At 48.3% G+C, this 16,572-nt stretch overlaps 1 protein-coding gene across 2 annotated transcripts; it reads right to left on the bottom strand.

Annotated features, from left to right (window-relative positions):
• Positions 1 to 229: 229 nt before the first annotated feature.
• CRAT (carnitine O-acetyltransferase) lies at positions 230 to 16,552 on the bottom strand. Of its 2 annotated transcripts, XM_039561475.1 has the most exons (15): positions 16,288 to 16,552; positions 13,989 to 14,091; positions 12,598 to 12,861; positions 12,002 to 12,120; positions 9,882 to 9,935; positions 8,820 to 8,985; positions 8,093 to 8,267; positions 7,469 to 7,647; positions 6,371 to 6,471; positions 6,068 to 6,190; positions 5,452 to 5,574; positions 5,185 to 5,320; positions 4,683 to 4,745; positions 4,024 to 4,161; positions 230 to 3,474 (listed from the first exon to the last, which is right to left on the bottom strand). In XM_039561475.1, exons 1-15 carry the CDS (start codon positions 16,440 to 16,442, stop codon positions 3,259 to 3,261), a joined length of 2,115 nt encoding a protein of 704 aa, XP_039417409.1. In that variant the 5' UTR covers positions 16,443 to 16,552; the 3' UTR covers positions 230 to 3,258. The 2 variants fall into 2 exon arrangements, with proteins under 2 accessions (XP_039417409.1, XP_039417410.1); XM_039561476.1 differs by lacking the exon at positions 13,989 to 14,091 and having other exon boundaries at positions 436 to 3,474; positions 16,288 to 16,391.
• Between the last annotated feature and the right edge of the window lie 20 nt (positions 16,553 to 16,572).

Genomic DNA, 16,572 nt, shown 5'->3' with positions numbered 1-16,572 from the left:
CTCCTGCCACTAGTTTTCTGAAATGGAGTATTTTCTTTGGAATATGTGGCTTTGCAAGCAGATGCTTTCCCTTCCTCCCCTGTACTCAAGGGGGCTGGATGGAGATGTGACAATAAAAGGAAGGTGACAGAATGCTGTGGTTCACTGTTCTTGCTGTTCCCACACAAACATCCTCCCAATAAGGGCAGTTATATAACTTCTGCAGTTCAAAGAATTTTAAGCCTTTTTGTAGCATTTATCTGTTTATTGTGTCTCAGTTTATTCAATGAACGTTTCCAAACTTTGCATGACATGGATCCCACTACCCAACAGTACTTAACACAGCTAACCAGCAAAACATGCAACACTACCAGGCTGTGTCAAAAATTGCACTCATACCCCAAGAGTTATCTGAATATTTTCAGTCTATGAATTTCTGAAATAATTTATTCCAAATCAGTAGTTCTTCTGGAGCTTTAGTTTCTTCTACTTAATGTGCCTTTAAGACAATGGACATCTCTTGATAAAACAATCAGAAACAAGGAGAACAGTATTCAGTAAGTCAACACTGAAAAAATCTAGAAGATACGAACCAGAAGGACATCACATTTTAGAACTTGTACCACAAGAAAAGACTTTTAAAAGGAAAAAAAACTTGTAATGATTTTAGTGTCCTTTCAAGCACTTTAAAAATCAGCCTCATTCATCTGAATTTCAGCTCTGTGTATCAGTAAGGATGCATTAAGTGGTTTATGAATCTCGTATCTCTTTCAGTGTGACAGTCTGCTCCTTGCAGCTGTATGCTGCTGAAGCTAGTGGGATATCCAGATTTAGATCCAGAATAGGTCAATCCCATCTTCTGAGGTACAGTCTTCAGCAGCACATGCTTAATGCTTAATCTTTAATAGGCACTTTGCTTTGAGAGCCTTCCCCTTTGAGACAGAAGTGGAAAAGGGCCAGTCTCAAATACTTCAGTGGCACTACTTGTGCTTGAAGGCATTGCAGACATGGAAAAATAACTCATCCTCTGGTAACAGAGGCTGATTCAGTATGGGGGGAGGATTACTTTGGCAAAAGGAATACTTTTTCCATGTAAAAGGCTCCATAAATCCAGATGTTATTCCAGTAAGGTTTGTTCTTGTCTGTAGTATTTACACAATCACTTAGAGTTTGATAATACTGAGTATCCTCTTGCAGTTTTCAGTCTCATTGATACAGAGGAGTCACCAGAGCAGGGGTTTCTGCTTGCAGGTTTGTAGTGCTCCTATTAATGTTTTTAGGCTGTCTCACTCCATTCAAGATTCTTCTAAAAGATCAACTAAATCCATGTAGATGATGTGAAAGTGGCAGTTCATACAATCACTGGCTGTGCAGGTGAGTTTCAGTTAAATTTTCCTCTTTTAAGGTTTGTTAGTAGGTATGAGATAGAAGCTTTGAAATAACATCCTTTCAGGAAAAAAAAAAAACGCCAAAGCATTGGCTTGTATCTTTTGAGAGACAAATTAGAATGATTTCTTCTTCTCTAAACAGCTTTAGTGCAAATTTCTTCATATATGTTCATCAAGGCACTTTGATCATGTCCCTTGCAATTATTTTCCTCTTAACAAAACAGGCCATCACACTCCTAATGCTTCTTGTTTATGGTGATGTCCCAGCAGACACATCTTGAAGGGTGTGAAATTTAAATACAGAATTCCTACTGCAGAAATAGCACTACAATTCCTTATTACCATACGGTTTTACTAAATAAAAGTGTAGTCAGGAGCTTGGGTTCTGACAGATTGGTTGGAAGTACATACTATGCTACCATTGTATGTTAATGTTTATATATAATCTTTTACTGTCTCAAGTTTGTCAACTGAACATGAAAACAGGATCATGAGATCATTCTCTCACACAATAAAGCTGGCACGAACTGGAGTAATATTTCAGTAAGAAATAACTCCCCAGAGGGGCAGAAAAGGTGCTGTGCTGTTACTGCAGGAACAGTGGCTGCCACCGTGCAGAAACACCTCCAGGGTCCATGTGTACTCAGCTTTCTTCCTGTTTTTCAAGATTTCCTGCCTTGTTGAAGCAGAGTGATGTGAAAGAAGGGTGATTCTGCAGCTGTTTTTCCTTTGGCTTTTACAAGATTTTAACTGTGGGCCAGGAATGGAAGTATGTTCTGGAGTTCCTGATCAGAAACATCCTTATTTGTCCACAGCTCAGGCATAACGTTGTGCACAAAAAGGCTGTTTCTGAAAGCAAGGTATAAAATCACATTGGGTTAATGTGTGTATCCTGAAGGACATCAGGCATGTGGCCTTCTGGTTAGTAAACAGAGTCAGCATCTTTTTCTTTTCCTAAGCTCCAAAGAAAGGTACCGTGGAGCAAGTGTACTGCCAAATGCATAGGAAATCCCTTCCCATCTCTGCAGATGTGAAGGTACATAAAGCCAAAGCTGGCAAAACTTGTGTGAGGAGAGTTTTGTAGAAGCTTTATGGGGAAAAAGCTTTAGGCTGAGCTGGAAGATCAATGGTAGGACCATGGCAGGAAGCTTAACAAAAAGCCCAGTGCAAGAACAACAACAAAAATAACCTGAAACAGTAAAAATCACCTTAGTTTGTAGCACATCATATTCTATTGTTAAGAGGGTCAGTGTAAGAAAAAGGAGATCCCAGTATCCTGAACAAGGGGAAGGGAACATTCCTGTAAAGCCTGTACTGGCTGGAGTGCCTGGGATAAGTAGTGCAGTGTGCTCTAACGAGACTGGATCTGGTCTGGCTTAACTTCCTTCTCCCCTTGCTGAAGTTCAGTGATGAAGTTTTGCTGGAGCAGTAGAAAAATCTTCAGTCAAGTTTGGAAGATGCTCTTCAGGAGATGAAACCAGGAAAAAGCCTTGGTCTTACAGTAGTTCTGTCATACAATAAACATTCCCTGCTTTTCCTGGACAAGAACTACCTTCCTCACCAAATGGATTTAGATACTGGTAAGGACTGTGCTTTCTGTATTCCCTTACAGTAATTTTCATAAAAGTCATATTTGAGTCCTCTTTGAGGACAGGAAGGTGCACTTTGCATTGATGGGAGAGGCCCTGTCAGTTCTGCTTTGGTTGAGACAGTGTTTCCTCTCACTACAGCAGTCTGATATCTGCGGGGTGACTATTCTGTAACATCCTGCTGAAAACAAATGCTAGGTATCTTCTTAGGTTCCAGGGCAAGCTGTTCTCTCAATCATTTTCTGAGGAACTGGGAGCTTCAGTGCATCAGGGATAGCCCATTTAACTGGGGGGTTTCCCTCTTACAGTTTGGATTTGGGAGCTGCCTGGAGCAAGAACCTCATGTCTAGCAGTGCTTTCTCAAGATAATGTGCCATGCGGGCTGCGTTTGTGTCAGCACAGCTATTGAAGGCTGAAACTGCAAAGTTGATGTGTTCCTCCATAGGGTTGTAACAGACTCCATAGCCATCTGGAACCACGGGACCAAAACACATCACACAATCTGTCTTGGCTGGGACCTGTGGAGACAATGTGATTAAAACCTGCTGACCAGTCAGAGAAAAATGAAGCTACCAAATGCAAACAGCTCTGTCAACAGAGGAAACTCATCTCATTAAACTGGTCCAGAAGGGCCTTTGGTCAGCCTCACCTCCCACCACACACAAGCTGGATCCTATCATTTGGCAGCAATGTGTTTTCCTCTGCATTTGCAAAGGAGTGCTTCTCCCCAGGGTAAGCTTGTAGTAAGTCACAAGTAGACCTATTCAGTAAGAATCAGAGCACAGCACTTAATACAAAGCTGTTCTGGCTGCTGACTTCATTGATCTCACTTGGATTTAGACACCAAACGCTCTTGGTGATCCTAGCTTTGGTTATGTTAGTGTTCTACATGTCTGTGAGGGACTGTGGCAGCTGTAAGATCAGATCTGTAGCTTTGCGGGATTGGCAGCAAGCTTACAAATTTCTGACCCCAATGTAGATGAGTTTCTAACAGAAAGGAACTGAAGAGAAATGTGGAGAAGGAAGGCATGAAAAGAAACAGCACTGCTGGCTCAGATGAGTTGTACCTGGCTGGTTGAGAGATTGAAGTGCATTGCAACAGCATAGGCTGTGTCCATGAAGAGCTCGGGCATGCTCACCAGGTCCTCGATTGCCTGGAGCTTCAGCCCCAAGAGGTGCCGGTCTATTGCATTGCCCCGTATGGCCTGGAGGGAAGGGAGGATGGACAGATGAAAGCCAGGCCAGCAACAAGTGAGCAAAACTATTTCTTTGGGTTAAAGAAAAGAACACTTCTAAAAAGTCTCTAAATGTTTAAAGTTAGAAGGAAACTAGATCTTGCCTTTAAGACCAATAGTCTTGTTCATAAGGACTGTGAAATTAAACATACCAGCAGAAACAATCATCTTACAGTTCCTGCCCGTGGACTCCCTCTGGTTTAAGCGCTCGCCGTTTCAACTTTGGCATTTATCAGCAACAATGATGGTAAGAAATGAAGCTATTTTAGTATTTGATTCTTTCCGTTAGGCCAGTCACAAGGGACACTTAACACACCAGCTAGAGAGGATTCAGTCTGTGGCTGTAGAGCACTGTCAGATCAGAGTCAGACCTTTGCAACACTAATAGCCACACTGCTTTGTCAGAAGCAAAAGGTGTTAAGGTCTTGTCTTTCCCAGAACTCTCATTTGCTGGGTAAACCCCCAAGCCTGGCTGCAGAGAGGACACTCACCATGTCTGTGTATTCCCTGTGGGCCTGTGTGGCTCTCCTCAGCAGGTCTGCTTTCTCCTGGTCCTGAGAACACACAGATCTGTTTAGGTTTTTTTGCTGAATGGAGAACCCAATTTTGGCTGTTCTCTAGGATGGAGGACATTTCTGCCTTGTGTGTGCATGAAACTAATATTTACTAGAATTAATTTTTACATCATTTTGTTTGTCAGCATTACTTCATTCTGAATGGAGTTCATCCATCAGTAGCAGAACTTAGTTTGAGTAGCTGAACAGACTTACAGGGGACTTTTTGGTGGGCTAAGAAACAGCCACATGATGTTTCCCAGGCTTTCAGTACATGTGAAGGAAAAGTTAAATTAAACCCCTGATGTGTAAAGATACTGCAAGCTATGGTATAGCTGAATATGGGGTGCAGTCCTCCATAGCTGAAACCAGATGACACAGGGTTAGCCAAATAAGTTTTTTCTGGATTCCTCTTACTCCACTTCTTTGAGATCCTCACCGATTTGTCAGGGCTGTCCATGGATTGCACAAACTTGAGGGAGTCCACAGAGGTGGAGCGAATGGTGTCGGTGCGGCCCAGGCGGAACATCCTCAGTGACGCGCTCTCGTACGTGGCACAGGCGTGGCCATACATCCTGGGACAGGGAGGAGAAAGCCACACAAGTGAGTCTGCGCTGGAAAAGCCTTGTCTGTGCCACCTTTATCAAGCTCATGTGTTTGAGTCTGTCAGTGAGGAGGTTGAGGAATGACCTATGGGTGGTCTTACCTGAAGTATGCCAGCTGCAAGGCCAGCTGGATAAAAGCATCAGGGCTTATCTTCTCTGACTTGGGGAAGCCTTTCCCAAACTGATGAAAGACCATGACTTTGATATCCAGATCTTCAACCATTCTACAAGGAAAGAAAGAGGAACTGTTCCTTTGCTTGTTGCTCATTCTTGTAACACAGAGGAATGGATTTGCTTTCACAAGGCTCAGAGGGAACAGACCATCTGGATCTGACCTATGCAGGGACAGAGAACTCCAGCACACGTGGATCTCTTTGGGCAGCACCACAGAGGTAAGAATTTTTGGCCACTGCTGAAAAACTTCACTAGGTTAGATGGTCATGTGTGTGTTCATGCTCCAGTATTCTTAGCTGGATCCAGTACAGCCTTGCTCTTTCTCAGCAAATGGGATGAATCAGTAATAACCAGGTCAGCACCTCTGACCTTATTCCTGGCAGTGCTTTTCAGCTCAGCTTAATGCTGTTGACCCCAGAAGTCACCAGGAAAACTCCCTGGCTGCAGTGGGGAAAGCCTCATTTAAACCACTGGCATGCTCCAAAGGGGGGCATGAATTACTCTTTCGGTCACCCACCCAGCTCTCCACTGCTTCATACTCACATGTTGAGGTTTTGCTTTGCCTTCTCTATGTCGTTCTTGATTTCTGGGGTGATGTTAAACCGCAGCTTTTTGGGCATTGGCAGAGGAACCATGGAGGATTTGACCACCTCCTCAGGTTTCTTCCTGCACAGAGAAATGGTTCTGTTTGACCAGACCTTTGGCATGAGGCTCAGCTAGGAATGCCAGAGCATAGAAATGCACAGGAGATCTTCCCTAACGGTGACACTGGTCACAGCCCGACAAACCCCTCACAGTGCCAATAAGGGATCTCCAACGCTGAGGAAAAGCAGGGGCAGGACTCACGTGAACTCCACAATGTGATCCAGAAGAGCAACGATGGGTGGGCCTTCGGAGGGAGCATGCTCATATACGAGACCACAGGAGCCATCTTCAGCAATGATGAACTGGGAGAGAAGCACGAGAAGACAGCGTTGAAGACAGGCAGTGTGTGAGGCACGAGATACCCGGCGAGACCTCAGTGTCTCCCTGTCTGTATCAGAGCCTGTCCTTGCACACCGAAAGGTCTCCTTTAGCAGGACAGCAGTGGAAGCCTTTCAGGAGGTGCAGAAGATCTGAGAGCACTGTTAAGAGTTCTGCAAAATTCCCTGGATAAGGGTGTGCCTGACATATTGGTGTGCTCAGCGCTTTGGCGATACAGAGGTTCAATGGTTCTGATTTACTGAGATGCACTCACAGTACAGGAGTAACATCACCACATGCTGGCTTACCCATTCTTTTCAATCTTTATTGAACTTTATCCCACTGGTGAAGAGTTCCAAATAGGAACAAACCAGCTGAAAACACTATGAAGAGTTCAGCAGGTACAAGAAGAGTCCTCTAAAGCACCATTGCTACAATCTGCAAGCCAGGATATACCAACTAATGAAGGAAAAGCTCCAACAGCAGCTGCTATTGAAGGATCTTGACAAGACTGAATGGAGAAGAGATCAGAGGGATGCTGTGGGGTGGCAGTTGCATGTTTCAAAATACAAAACAAAATGCCATTGGGCAGCTTCTGGCAGAACCAGGAAAAGTGACAAGCCTGGAGGAGATCCAAGGAACAGACCTCCCATCGTTTGGGCTGCCTCCGAGCAGAGGAGGCATTGTTCACCGCAGGCAGAAAATTGATTTGTAAGGAACACAAAGACTTGCTGCACTGAATAAACTTGGGCAGAGGCAGAAAAGAAACAAGTCCCTGAGGCAGCAGTGAATGCTGGTGACTGCAGGGGGAACCACAGGATCTCATGCTGTCAGACACCACTCCTTGTCTCCCTTGTTTTTCCACTCTCTTGACATGAGAACCTTGCCTGCAAAAGGTTCCTGGGATTTTTTTTGACTTTTTACTCTCAGGAAACATTTCCAGAGCCATCTCTTCAGCACCTTTAGAGCATTAGCTCTTACCTGCAGGGTTTTGTCAAACCATCGGTTGCCGCTGTTCAAGCGGCTGCCGCCACCGTGCAGCATCTGCGCGGCCACGCGGCTTTTGTAGATGTCCTCGGACACCCGGGGCATGGGGGCATCCAGGCACACGGTGCAGATGCTCTTCTGAATCGCACGCACGGATTCCTTGTTGGTCTTATCTGTGAGAGAAATGAACCATGAGTAAGAGAGGGAGTTGTGTCATTGGAAGGAGATTGAAATTTGAAAGAGTGGGTTTGAAGGACGCAGTGTTGGGTTCCCACTGTACCTCACTGGGGGTGTCCACAGCTATTAAAATTGCAGCCAGCTGGGTTGTTACAGGTGTGAACGTGCTGCATTCACCCTCCTTTTTTCACTTTTCTTACATCCTCTCCATTGCAAGGCAAAAAACTCTGGGATTTCACTACACTTCACACTTTGAATCTGTACCTTCCAACCCAAAAATTACAATAGATTGTAATGGTTGTTTCTTTAAGGTGGAAAGCTCATGTTATGTGTCCAAAACAAGCTTCCAGAGGAAAGAACTGAGCAGAGCACAGTGGTGAGGTTTGTTGTTCAAGGATCTGCAGTGTTTATTAACACTTGTGTATTAGGGGCTCTACAGACCTTTCAGGAGGTTGTTGTAGGCTTTTGCCCAGCTGTTTCGGTGATTGGTGGTGAGGATCCCAATAGGTTCTTTGTTTGTTTGGAGGGAGGTGTTCCAAATCTTCTCCAGCTGAATGAAGAGCTGGTCAGCAGTAAGGGGAGATCCATCACTGTTGTAAACATCCAGCTCAAAGAACTGAAGGTGAGAAGAGCAGGCAAAGACAGAGACAGAACATGAGAGATCATTATTGTCCAACCCCAGAAACCAGGAACAGCTACTTTGAGAAGGTAAGACCTGGCCTAAGAACTTAGCTTGCAAGACCTTTGAAGGATGCTCAGAATTGAGAGACCCAAGTCCAGCTTCCCTTGCAGGGCATAAATACAGTCCTGGTTTTATGAAGCCATAGTAACAAGGGCCAATGAGGAATTCCTGTTTCTGAGACTAAGCTGCAGTGGGAGTGTTTGTTATCCAATTTCCTCTTTCAGTTTCCAATTGCAGACATGATCTTTGGGAGACAGGAATTGCAGGGACAAGAAACAGCAGAAGACAGCATTTTTCTGCCTCTAGTCTGTTGCTTACCCATGTCAATTCTGTAGCTAGGCAAAGGGGATAAAGGGAGCAGGAACAAATCCCTGGTGAGGCAAAGCTTGTGGGCAGAGACTTTGTTATTCCCTTCCCTCTGGATAACAGCTAGTGAAAGGGACAGCTGCATCTCAACAAATCTTGAAAGCCCAGCAGCTCCCCTACCTGGAAGTTGTGAACCACTGTGATGTGTCTGGACTGCTTTTTGCCTTTGGCATAGTTGACAATGGAGTCCCGCTTGGGCCCGGGAATGCGGCAGGAGGAGAGGATCTGGTAGTACTGGTTCATGCAGAGGGGCTTCCCACCCATGTACTCCACTGGAAGGGTCTCACTGGAGACACAGCAAAGTAAGGAGGAAGGAGAGAGAAAACAGATCAGTGTGAGCAGGCCTGTGCTCCCCACATGGGGCACAGGCTCAGCCCTATAGCTGCACGCACTCCCTCCCTCGCACAAAACCTAAAGGTGTTGGTGGCATAAAAAAGGGGCTGTCCTTCCCCATTCCTATCAGCTTTCTTAGTACGGGCTACAAAAAATGTCTGTTTGCTGGCCTTTCATTTGGGAAGGGGAAAAAACTGTCCTTTCTGTGACACCAGAGAATCAGATCTCTGGACCTACTCTATGGCTGTAGGGCTGAGTGACGAGTGTCTGATGTGCTGCTATGACTCATGAACTAGGCAGCGGCTCAATCACTCGCTTCTGCAGTCATATTCCAGCTACCCTGAACCTTGTCTGACTGTTGGTGTTGGTAAGCATATTTTTGGACCTTAAATAAGGCATGTCCAGCAGAGATTTGCTGGTGACCAAAAGAAAAAGGGTAAGAGAGGAAGAAATTTCTCTAGAGCTCATCCCATCTAGCTAGGAGATGAGAAACACCAGGAACCCAAAATTAGAGACTCAAATTCCTGCTGCCTGAGCTGTAGCTTGTCCTGTGAGCAAACAGAAGTGCCAAGCTCCATGGGACTGTCAGTTGTGCTTGCTCCCTCCAAGCACGTTTCACATGCCAATGAAAGCATTAAAGTAAACAATGTGAAGATGGAAGAGTAAGTTTGCTTTTTTCCAGTGGAGGGGACTGTGGCAGTGAGCAGTGCTGGCCGTTACAGTATCTCTCTTCAAATATGTGCCGTCATCTCTTGCCTTTCTACGTGGAAGGGAGATTTATGGACAAGGCTCAGCCTCTCTCTGACAGTAAGGAAGCTGTGTGAGCTGTCAGGAGGGTCAGTAACTCACTTGTCAATCATGGACTTGAAATCCAGGATACCCTCGATCAGCTTGGCAGCAAACCTGGAAAAATACCAAAGGTAGCAAGCTGAGATCAAGCACAGACTGTCTGGGGCTGAGGGACGGGCTGAGGAGGATTAGCAGAGCTGTTCTCTGCTCCTCAGAAAGCTCAGCCTTTCTGCCAAGCCCCCATTGTGCCCATCTCTGGTTCAATGATACAGCCACTCTGAGCTGTGATTTGAGATTGCTGGATAGTCCTACCATGTGGCACTTTCTTTTTTAATGTGTCTTACTCTACAGCCAAGGAATTCTGGACAGCTTGCAAGAAAGCAGGATTCAGTCATGCATTAATGACCCTCTAACAGCAGCGTTTGCTACTGATGTGTTACGATTTTATCACATCTGAGTTCTGATTCTCGGCTTTAAAACAGCACCAAGAGAAGGGGATTTCTGCCCTTCCCTGGCCAGGGGCCACCTTGGAGTGTCAAGCCAAGATGCAGCTGTTTCTCCCTGCATTCAAGACACCACTGCTGACTGAGTTCCTACCCCAGTGAACATCCTGCTGCTAACACAACTCCAGAGAACCTTCCTCTGGCATCTGTTTCCAAGGGGGCTTGGAAACAAAGGCAGATGTGCCACATGTGGACACTGAGGTGTTGTGCTTACCAGGATCAACTCAAACACTGCCAATGCCAGCTCCCAGCAGGGTTGTGACAAGCCACATCAAACTGCTTATCTGGGAGTGACAGATCAGCCTTCTCTGACATGGGAGGTCTCACCTCTCCATGAAGGAGGCAGGAGGCCACTGGGACAGGAGGTTGTGGTTGGCTGAGTTGAGGTGGTGCCAGCATTCGGCATTTGCAGGCAGTGTCCTTTAGATTAGCTCAGCCTACCCATCCCTAGGAAAGATCAGTGGGCACAACTCCAAGAACCTAAGGGTTCTGTTTAATGAGACATTCTGCAAAGCAGTTTTCAATGAAAATTTCTCAGCGTTATTGCAGAACCTGAGGGAAACACCAGTGAGAGAGCCATTTCCAGAGAATGAACAGCCTGGAGTTTGGGCTCAAGGAGATGGGAGAGGTTGGTCAACTTGCTTTCAGCCAGCAGTTTTGACAGGTTAAGGAGTAGAAAAGCACCAAATCCCAAATTTGCTTTCTGCTTTTGGAAGCTTTAATTTCAAGCTGCACTGTCAAACTTCTTTGTGCAGCCACAGACTACCCAAACACACATTTAGATTGTATTTCACACAGGAGCCCACATTTTTATGCAACTGATGAATTCCACTGGTTGGGCACTGGCAGTTCTCCAGATTATTTGGAAAACTTAAGAGTTAATAATATGACAGCTTTCAAAGACGTTTGTGTACTCTTGCACTGTCATAAGGCTTATCCTCTGCTGAGGTGTATCACACAGTGGGAGGGAGGATTTGTTCCCAGCCTCACTGATCCCCTGGTACTTTTGGTCTGCCAGGGCAGTGCTGACTGGTAACTGTGGCAAAGGTAACTGTGTAAAGGTCAGTGCTAAAGTTTTGCAGGTGGATTCACCACACTCCTAGCAGTGGTTAAAAATTAAAGGGAGCCCACGAGGACAAGAGGGCATGGCAGGGTCTGATTTCAAGGAAAAGCTCACAGTGGGAAGGCTGGTCACTGTGAAGTTTCCCAAACCATAAATCACAAGTGAAATGACACAATAGGGGACAGTCCCTGTCAAGCTCCCCCATCCCTATAAACTAGCAAACTCCAGAGGCATTTCTGGGTGATCTCCTTTACATGCCTGGGCTACTTTTTATGTCTCCTTTAACTGCACATACAATCATAGTGCTTCCAGTACATCCTCACAATGTCTCCAGCCAGTGATGGGACCATTTTGCAGTGAAGATCTGTGCTTGAGCAAAGACCTAAATGTAGTTTTTCAGTCCCTGTTTAATACCTGAACCACTGGACTCTTTCTCTCCTGATTAAATATTTATAGTCTGGTGCAACCAGGAGTTTTCTTACAGCACAGACAGCTCAGACCTGGGGACCACATAGTAATTACTCTTTCCCAATCTGCCTTAATACCCTCATCCCTGTTCAGCACAGAAAGCTCATCCCACCTATAACCTAAGGGAAGGTAGAAAAGGACTTTACCTGAGCTGACCTTGTCGATCCAGAAAATCCTGCTTAGGTAAAACCACGCCTGGGCTGGAGTGGACCACAACTGGCAGGCGATATTCCAGGTAAGCTGTCTTCAGCCACCAGTCTGAGAGCTGGGATGGAGAAAGAAAACGTGCAGGGAACTGCTGCTGTCCAACCCAAGCGTGGCTGATGGGTCTCAGCATCCTTCCCCCAGTTCTGTCCTACACTTTGCAAACAAAGTGTGTGGGGTTTGTGCTATGCACATGGAAGGGGAGAGGAGGATTTGAGCAAGGCATGGGGGGCTTTTGGTGCAGGGCTTGAGCAGAGGGGGTTTCCTTCAACTTCTTGGGGCAGCTGTGTGATGCAGACAGGTTCAAGGCTTCAGCAGCCACAGGCAGGGCCAGTGATTCCCTGTTCTGCCATAATCTCTCTGCTCACCCAAGTCCTGGTGTGGAGTTTGCACAGCTTGGGGAGGTCAGCAGCAAACTGGTCACGAAGGTGATGCCATTAAAGGACAGGTGCGCAGTGGATGCAGCTAGGACAGGGGAGAGGTGCACATCAGCCCTCCACCCTCCCTAATCGGAGCTGGGGACAGAGCCCTGACCTACCCAGTTCTCTGTTTTCCTGGCTCTTCTCTCCAGGCCTTTCTGCAGCCTCTCCCCAACGCCTCCCGGCTTGCGGAACTCAGCCACCAGCTCCTGTGTGTGGCTCAGCTCCTCGGGGCTGATGATGGGCTGCAGGGCCAGCAGGTACCGATCCAGTGTCTGCTGGAGTGGTGGCACGGGCAGGTGGGGCAGTGCTTCCTGGTGGAGCTGGAATCTGCCCGGGATCTTGTCTAGAGCTGTCGGCTTCAGCAGGCCACAGGGCCTGGCCTGCAAAGCACAGAGCAAATGTCGAGACAAAACTTTCCCCGAGGTAGCAAACAAGCTGGATCCAGGAGTCTCCATCCCAGCCTCTCTGTGGGCACACGGGTGTCCCAGCCTGGGAGCAGAGCACAGCTGTGTGCTGGAGAGGGTGCAGGACATCCAGGAAAGCTGCGAAAGAGAAACTCCATCTCCCAAGATACCAATTCTCAGCTCCTCAGAGAAATAGCTGCTGGGATAATGACACACGTCCCCACTCTCTGGACACCTTCCAGCTGAGAGTCTCCATGTGATGGACAAATTCAAACTCTCCCATCCCATGGTAAGTGGGAAGAAAGTTGTGAAAGAAATAAGCATCTTATGTACTATCAGAAACTTTCATTATTTCTTACAACAGCATAAGGCTAAAACGTTAAGCAGAATCCTTGTGCCAAACCAAACTACCCTTCTGGCTTTGAGGAGGCAGAATCTAGCTAAGTTTGGGGCAGGATTAAAATGCCTCTTCTCTGCCTGTTCAGGAAACTGGGGCTGACGCCAACAGGCTCCTGGCATCCAGTCGGGTCACATGGGAGCAAAAGCCTTAGAAAGTACCAACCACCTCCCTGGCTGGAGAAATAAAACAGAGCAAACCCAAGTGCTCGCCCGGAAGTCAACTCACCAGTTTTCCCCAAAAAGAGTAACAACATCCTTTTGAATGAACAGGGTTGGACATTCTTCAACTTGAAGATGTTTCAATATTACTCTCAAGGTTTCTAGTTCCCTCTGCACCTCCCTCTCCAATGGATCTACTGAATCAGACACTCCTGCAGGACTCTGGACTTTGCATTGTCAGTGTACTGAGGATGCAAAGCCACTGAGAACATTCCCTTTGACTTCCAAAGCAGTGAGAAAATAGCTGTCCCCATACCTCCTCCCATCAGTTAAGCACAGAGAAGAAAGAGCTAAATCTACAAGGTGACAAAGCCCCCCACAGAAACTGCCCTGTGCTCTTTGTGGAACCTGGCAAGAGCTGTGAGATTGAGGTTTGGAGAAGGAATGAGAAAAACAACAGGAGGAGGAATTTTTGAAGCATGAAAAAAGAGTGGGACTGGGAAGAAAAGAAGGGTGTTGATCACAGCAGCGTGGGCATACTGTACCTTCTCTGCTTGCTTCTGCTTCCTATCCATGGCTGGTAGGACAGAAAAGACTGTAAACCTCTCCCTCGGCCTGTCTGGGTCTCCTCTTCCACCTGACAATGTGCTGCCCGTGCAGGGCGTCACCTCATTAGCCAACTGCCACATGACTGCTCCGATCAGAGGGCTCAAGGGCTGGCACTTACGAGCCCGTTGGTTTGCGACAACTGCCCTGAAGGTGCCTCTCTGGGCAGCCCTGACTGTCAGTGGCTCTGAACAGTGGTGCTGATCAATACCTGGGCAGAGCCTCTCTCTGATTAAGCTCTGGGCTCCAGCCAGGGCAGAAGTGCTGGGGGAGGTGCTGGGGATGTTGTTCCCTCAGCCTTTGCCAGGACCACAAAACTACCATGGCTGTTGGGAGAGACACCTGGATATAAGGCAGGAGAGACCCCAGTTTATGTCCTGGAGATGGCACCATGGGCAGTATCTCAACTGCCCTCATTCCCCATGCATGTGTGGTCATTATTGCAAGCTGAGACTTTGGGGGAGTTCTGGGTTGTCAACTCTTAAAAAAAAATCAACCAAAAAGTAACTCCACAGCAGGGCAATAAGAGTGCCATGCAGTCACAAGGAATCTCAACCCCTCCTTCGTGTCTGTCTAATGAATTGAGGGGTAGATGAGTGCAGTCTGCATAGGTTGAATAGAGTATGATGATTCCAAACAAACAGCTGTAGATTTTCTATGGCATAACAATGAAAATCCAAAAACAAACTCAGGGAAGCCACTGAATGTTAAAACGTGGAATGCATTTTTATCTTCCCTCTTTGCTGTCCCCTGCTTGTTTGGTTTGCAGTTAAACTCAACGATTTGGTGGGAGGAAGAACAGTGATCTGAGCCGAGGAGGCAGCTGACAGCAAACAGAGGGAACAGCCTGCCCCTCCCCACAAGCAGCAGGAAGACGAACACCAGTGGAGCAGGGTGTGCAGAGAGGGCCAGCCCATGGGCTGGCATCGCTGCCGAGCCACGTTCCCACACAGCAAAGGACCTTTTCCAGAGCCTGCAAAGCTGGTGGGAAAGGAAATCCACCTCACGGGGAGCAGGAGGAATTTCATAGCTGATTCTCAGCACAGCCACAGCATTGAGTGTTAGGATGTCAGAGGTTTGTCTTTTATTTTTAAATCAGAAGCTGGAGTACCCCTTAAGCCCAGAGACAACTGGCTGCCTGCTCCCTCAGTAACTCTGGGAATGGATCCACACTGTAGTTGCTGTCCTGCTGCTCTGTCTCCTCCTCTCAGGACCTGTAAGGGACTGCTCCCAGTGAGCAGCTCCCAAGCCTGACAGGGATCTGACAGCTCTGCCGTGTGTGCAGGATGGGCACGTTGGGAGCCAACGATGCAGTCTGCCTGGGCTTCCCTGGCCCCTCCCTGTCCAGCAGCCACCTTTCTGCTGTGCAGCCCCAACTGGACATCTCAGTACAAGAAAGACAAGGTACTGCTGGAGAGGGTCCAGCAGAGGACATAAAGATAATTACGGGACTTGAGCATCTCTCATATGAGGAGACTGAGAGACTGTGGGAGCTGAGCCTGTTTAACTTGAAGAGGAGGCTGAGAGGGAATCTCAATGCATATAAATATCACCAAGGTGGGTGTCAAGACGGTTGTGCCAGACTCTCTTCAGTGGTGCCCAGTGACAAGAGGGGCAGCAATGGCCATAAACTAAAAACACAGGAAGTCTGCCCTCAACATGTGGAATAACTTTTTTACCTTGGGGATGGCAGAGCACTGTGCTCAGGGAGGGCGTGGAGTCTCCCTCTCTGGAGATATTCCAAACCCACCTGGACACGTTTCTGTGTCACCTGCTCCAGGTGACCCCTGGCAGGGGGGGTTGGACTGCGTGATCTCCAGAGATCCCTTCCAAACGTAACAATTTGGGACTCTGTCATCTCCATCCCGGACAGCTTCAGCGCGCACGCTGCCGCCAGGCACGGGAAGACACCAGCGGGCCTGGGGGACTGACTTCGGCAGGGTCCCTGCCCCGCTCCCGGGGAAGGTGGCACCGAGCCCATCCGAACCACTCGCCCGCCCGTCCCTGACCGGGGACCCGGGCTTGTGCCCCAGGCTGGGGCGCGGGGCCGCACTCGACAGTGGCACCGCCGGGAGCCACCGCCTGCCCTGCCCCAGCTGAAGGTCCCGCACGGACCCGGGCCTGCCCTCCCGCCCTGTGCCCCGCCCGGCGCAGGGACCCTCGACCCGCTCGGCCGCCACCTCACGCCCCGTCCCCGGCCGGTCCTGGCGGAGCCGCCCCTCCCGATGTCGCTCTTACCGCAGCCCTGGCCACCCAGGCGAGCATGGCCCCGCGCCCCGGACCCCGGGCCCGTCGCAAGGACACCCCGGCCGCACCGGGCGCCGCCGCTCCACCGCCCCGGGGCGGGGCCGCCCCGCCGCCATCCTGGAGTAGGGCGAAGCCCGCCCTGCCATCTTTGAGAAGGGCAGAGTGATGCTTTAAGCGGAGGGCGCGCCGCGACCGGTGTCGGAGCCGTATTACAGCCCCTTTCTCCGCTGCCTTCTCCCGGGGGCGGTGAGGAGGGTCCTCCCGCTCGCCTCTCCG

The sequence above is a fragment of the Corvus cornix genome, chromosome 17 (assembly GCF_000738735.6).
Source record: "Corvus cornix cornix isolate S_Up_H32 chromosome 17, ASM73873v5, whole genome shotgun sequence".
In the NCBI taxonomy this organism is placed as follows: domain Eukaryota; kingdom Metazoa; phylum Chordata; class Aves; order Passeriformes; family Corvidae; genus Corvus; species Corvus cornix.
Note: the sequence above shows the minus strand (reverse complement) of the source record. Positions and strands in the feature narration are given on the sequence as shown.

Bases quoted from the DNA above. Each gene is read 5' to 3' on its own strand.
- CRAT (XM_039561475.1), bottom strand. From the start codon at position 16,442: ATGGCAGGGCGGGCTTCGCCCTACTCCAGGATGGCGGCGGGGCGGCCC. The intron at 12,862-13,988 runs GTACAGTATGCC...TGTGCTTTGCAG, and splicing joins AGCAGAAGCAAGCAGAGAAG to GCCAGGCCCTGTGGCCTGCT. The intron at 6,472-7,468 runs GTAAGAGCTAAT...CTTCTCTCCCAG, and splicing joins GGTTTGACAAAACCCTGCAG to TTCATCATTGCTGAAGATGG.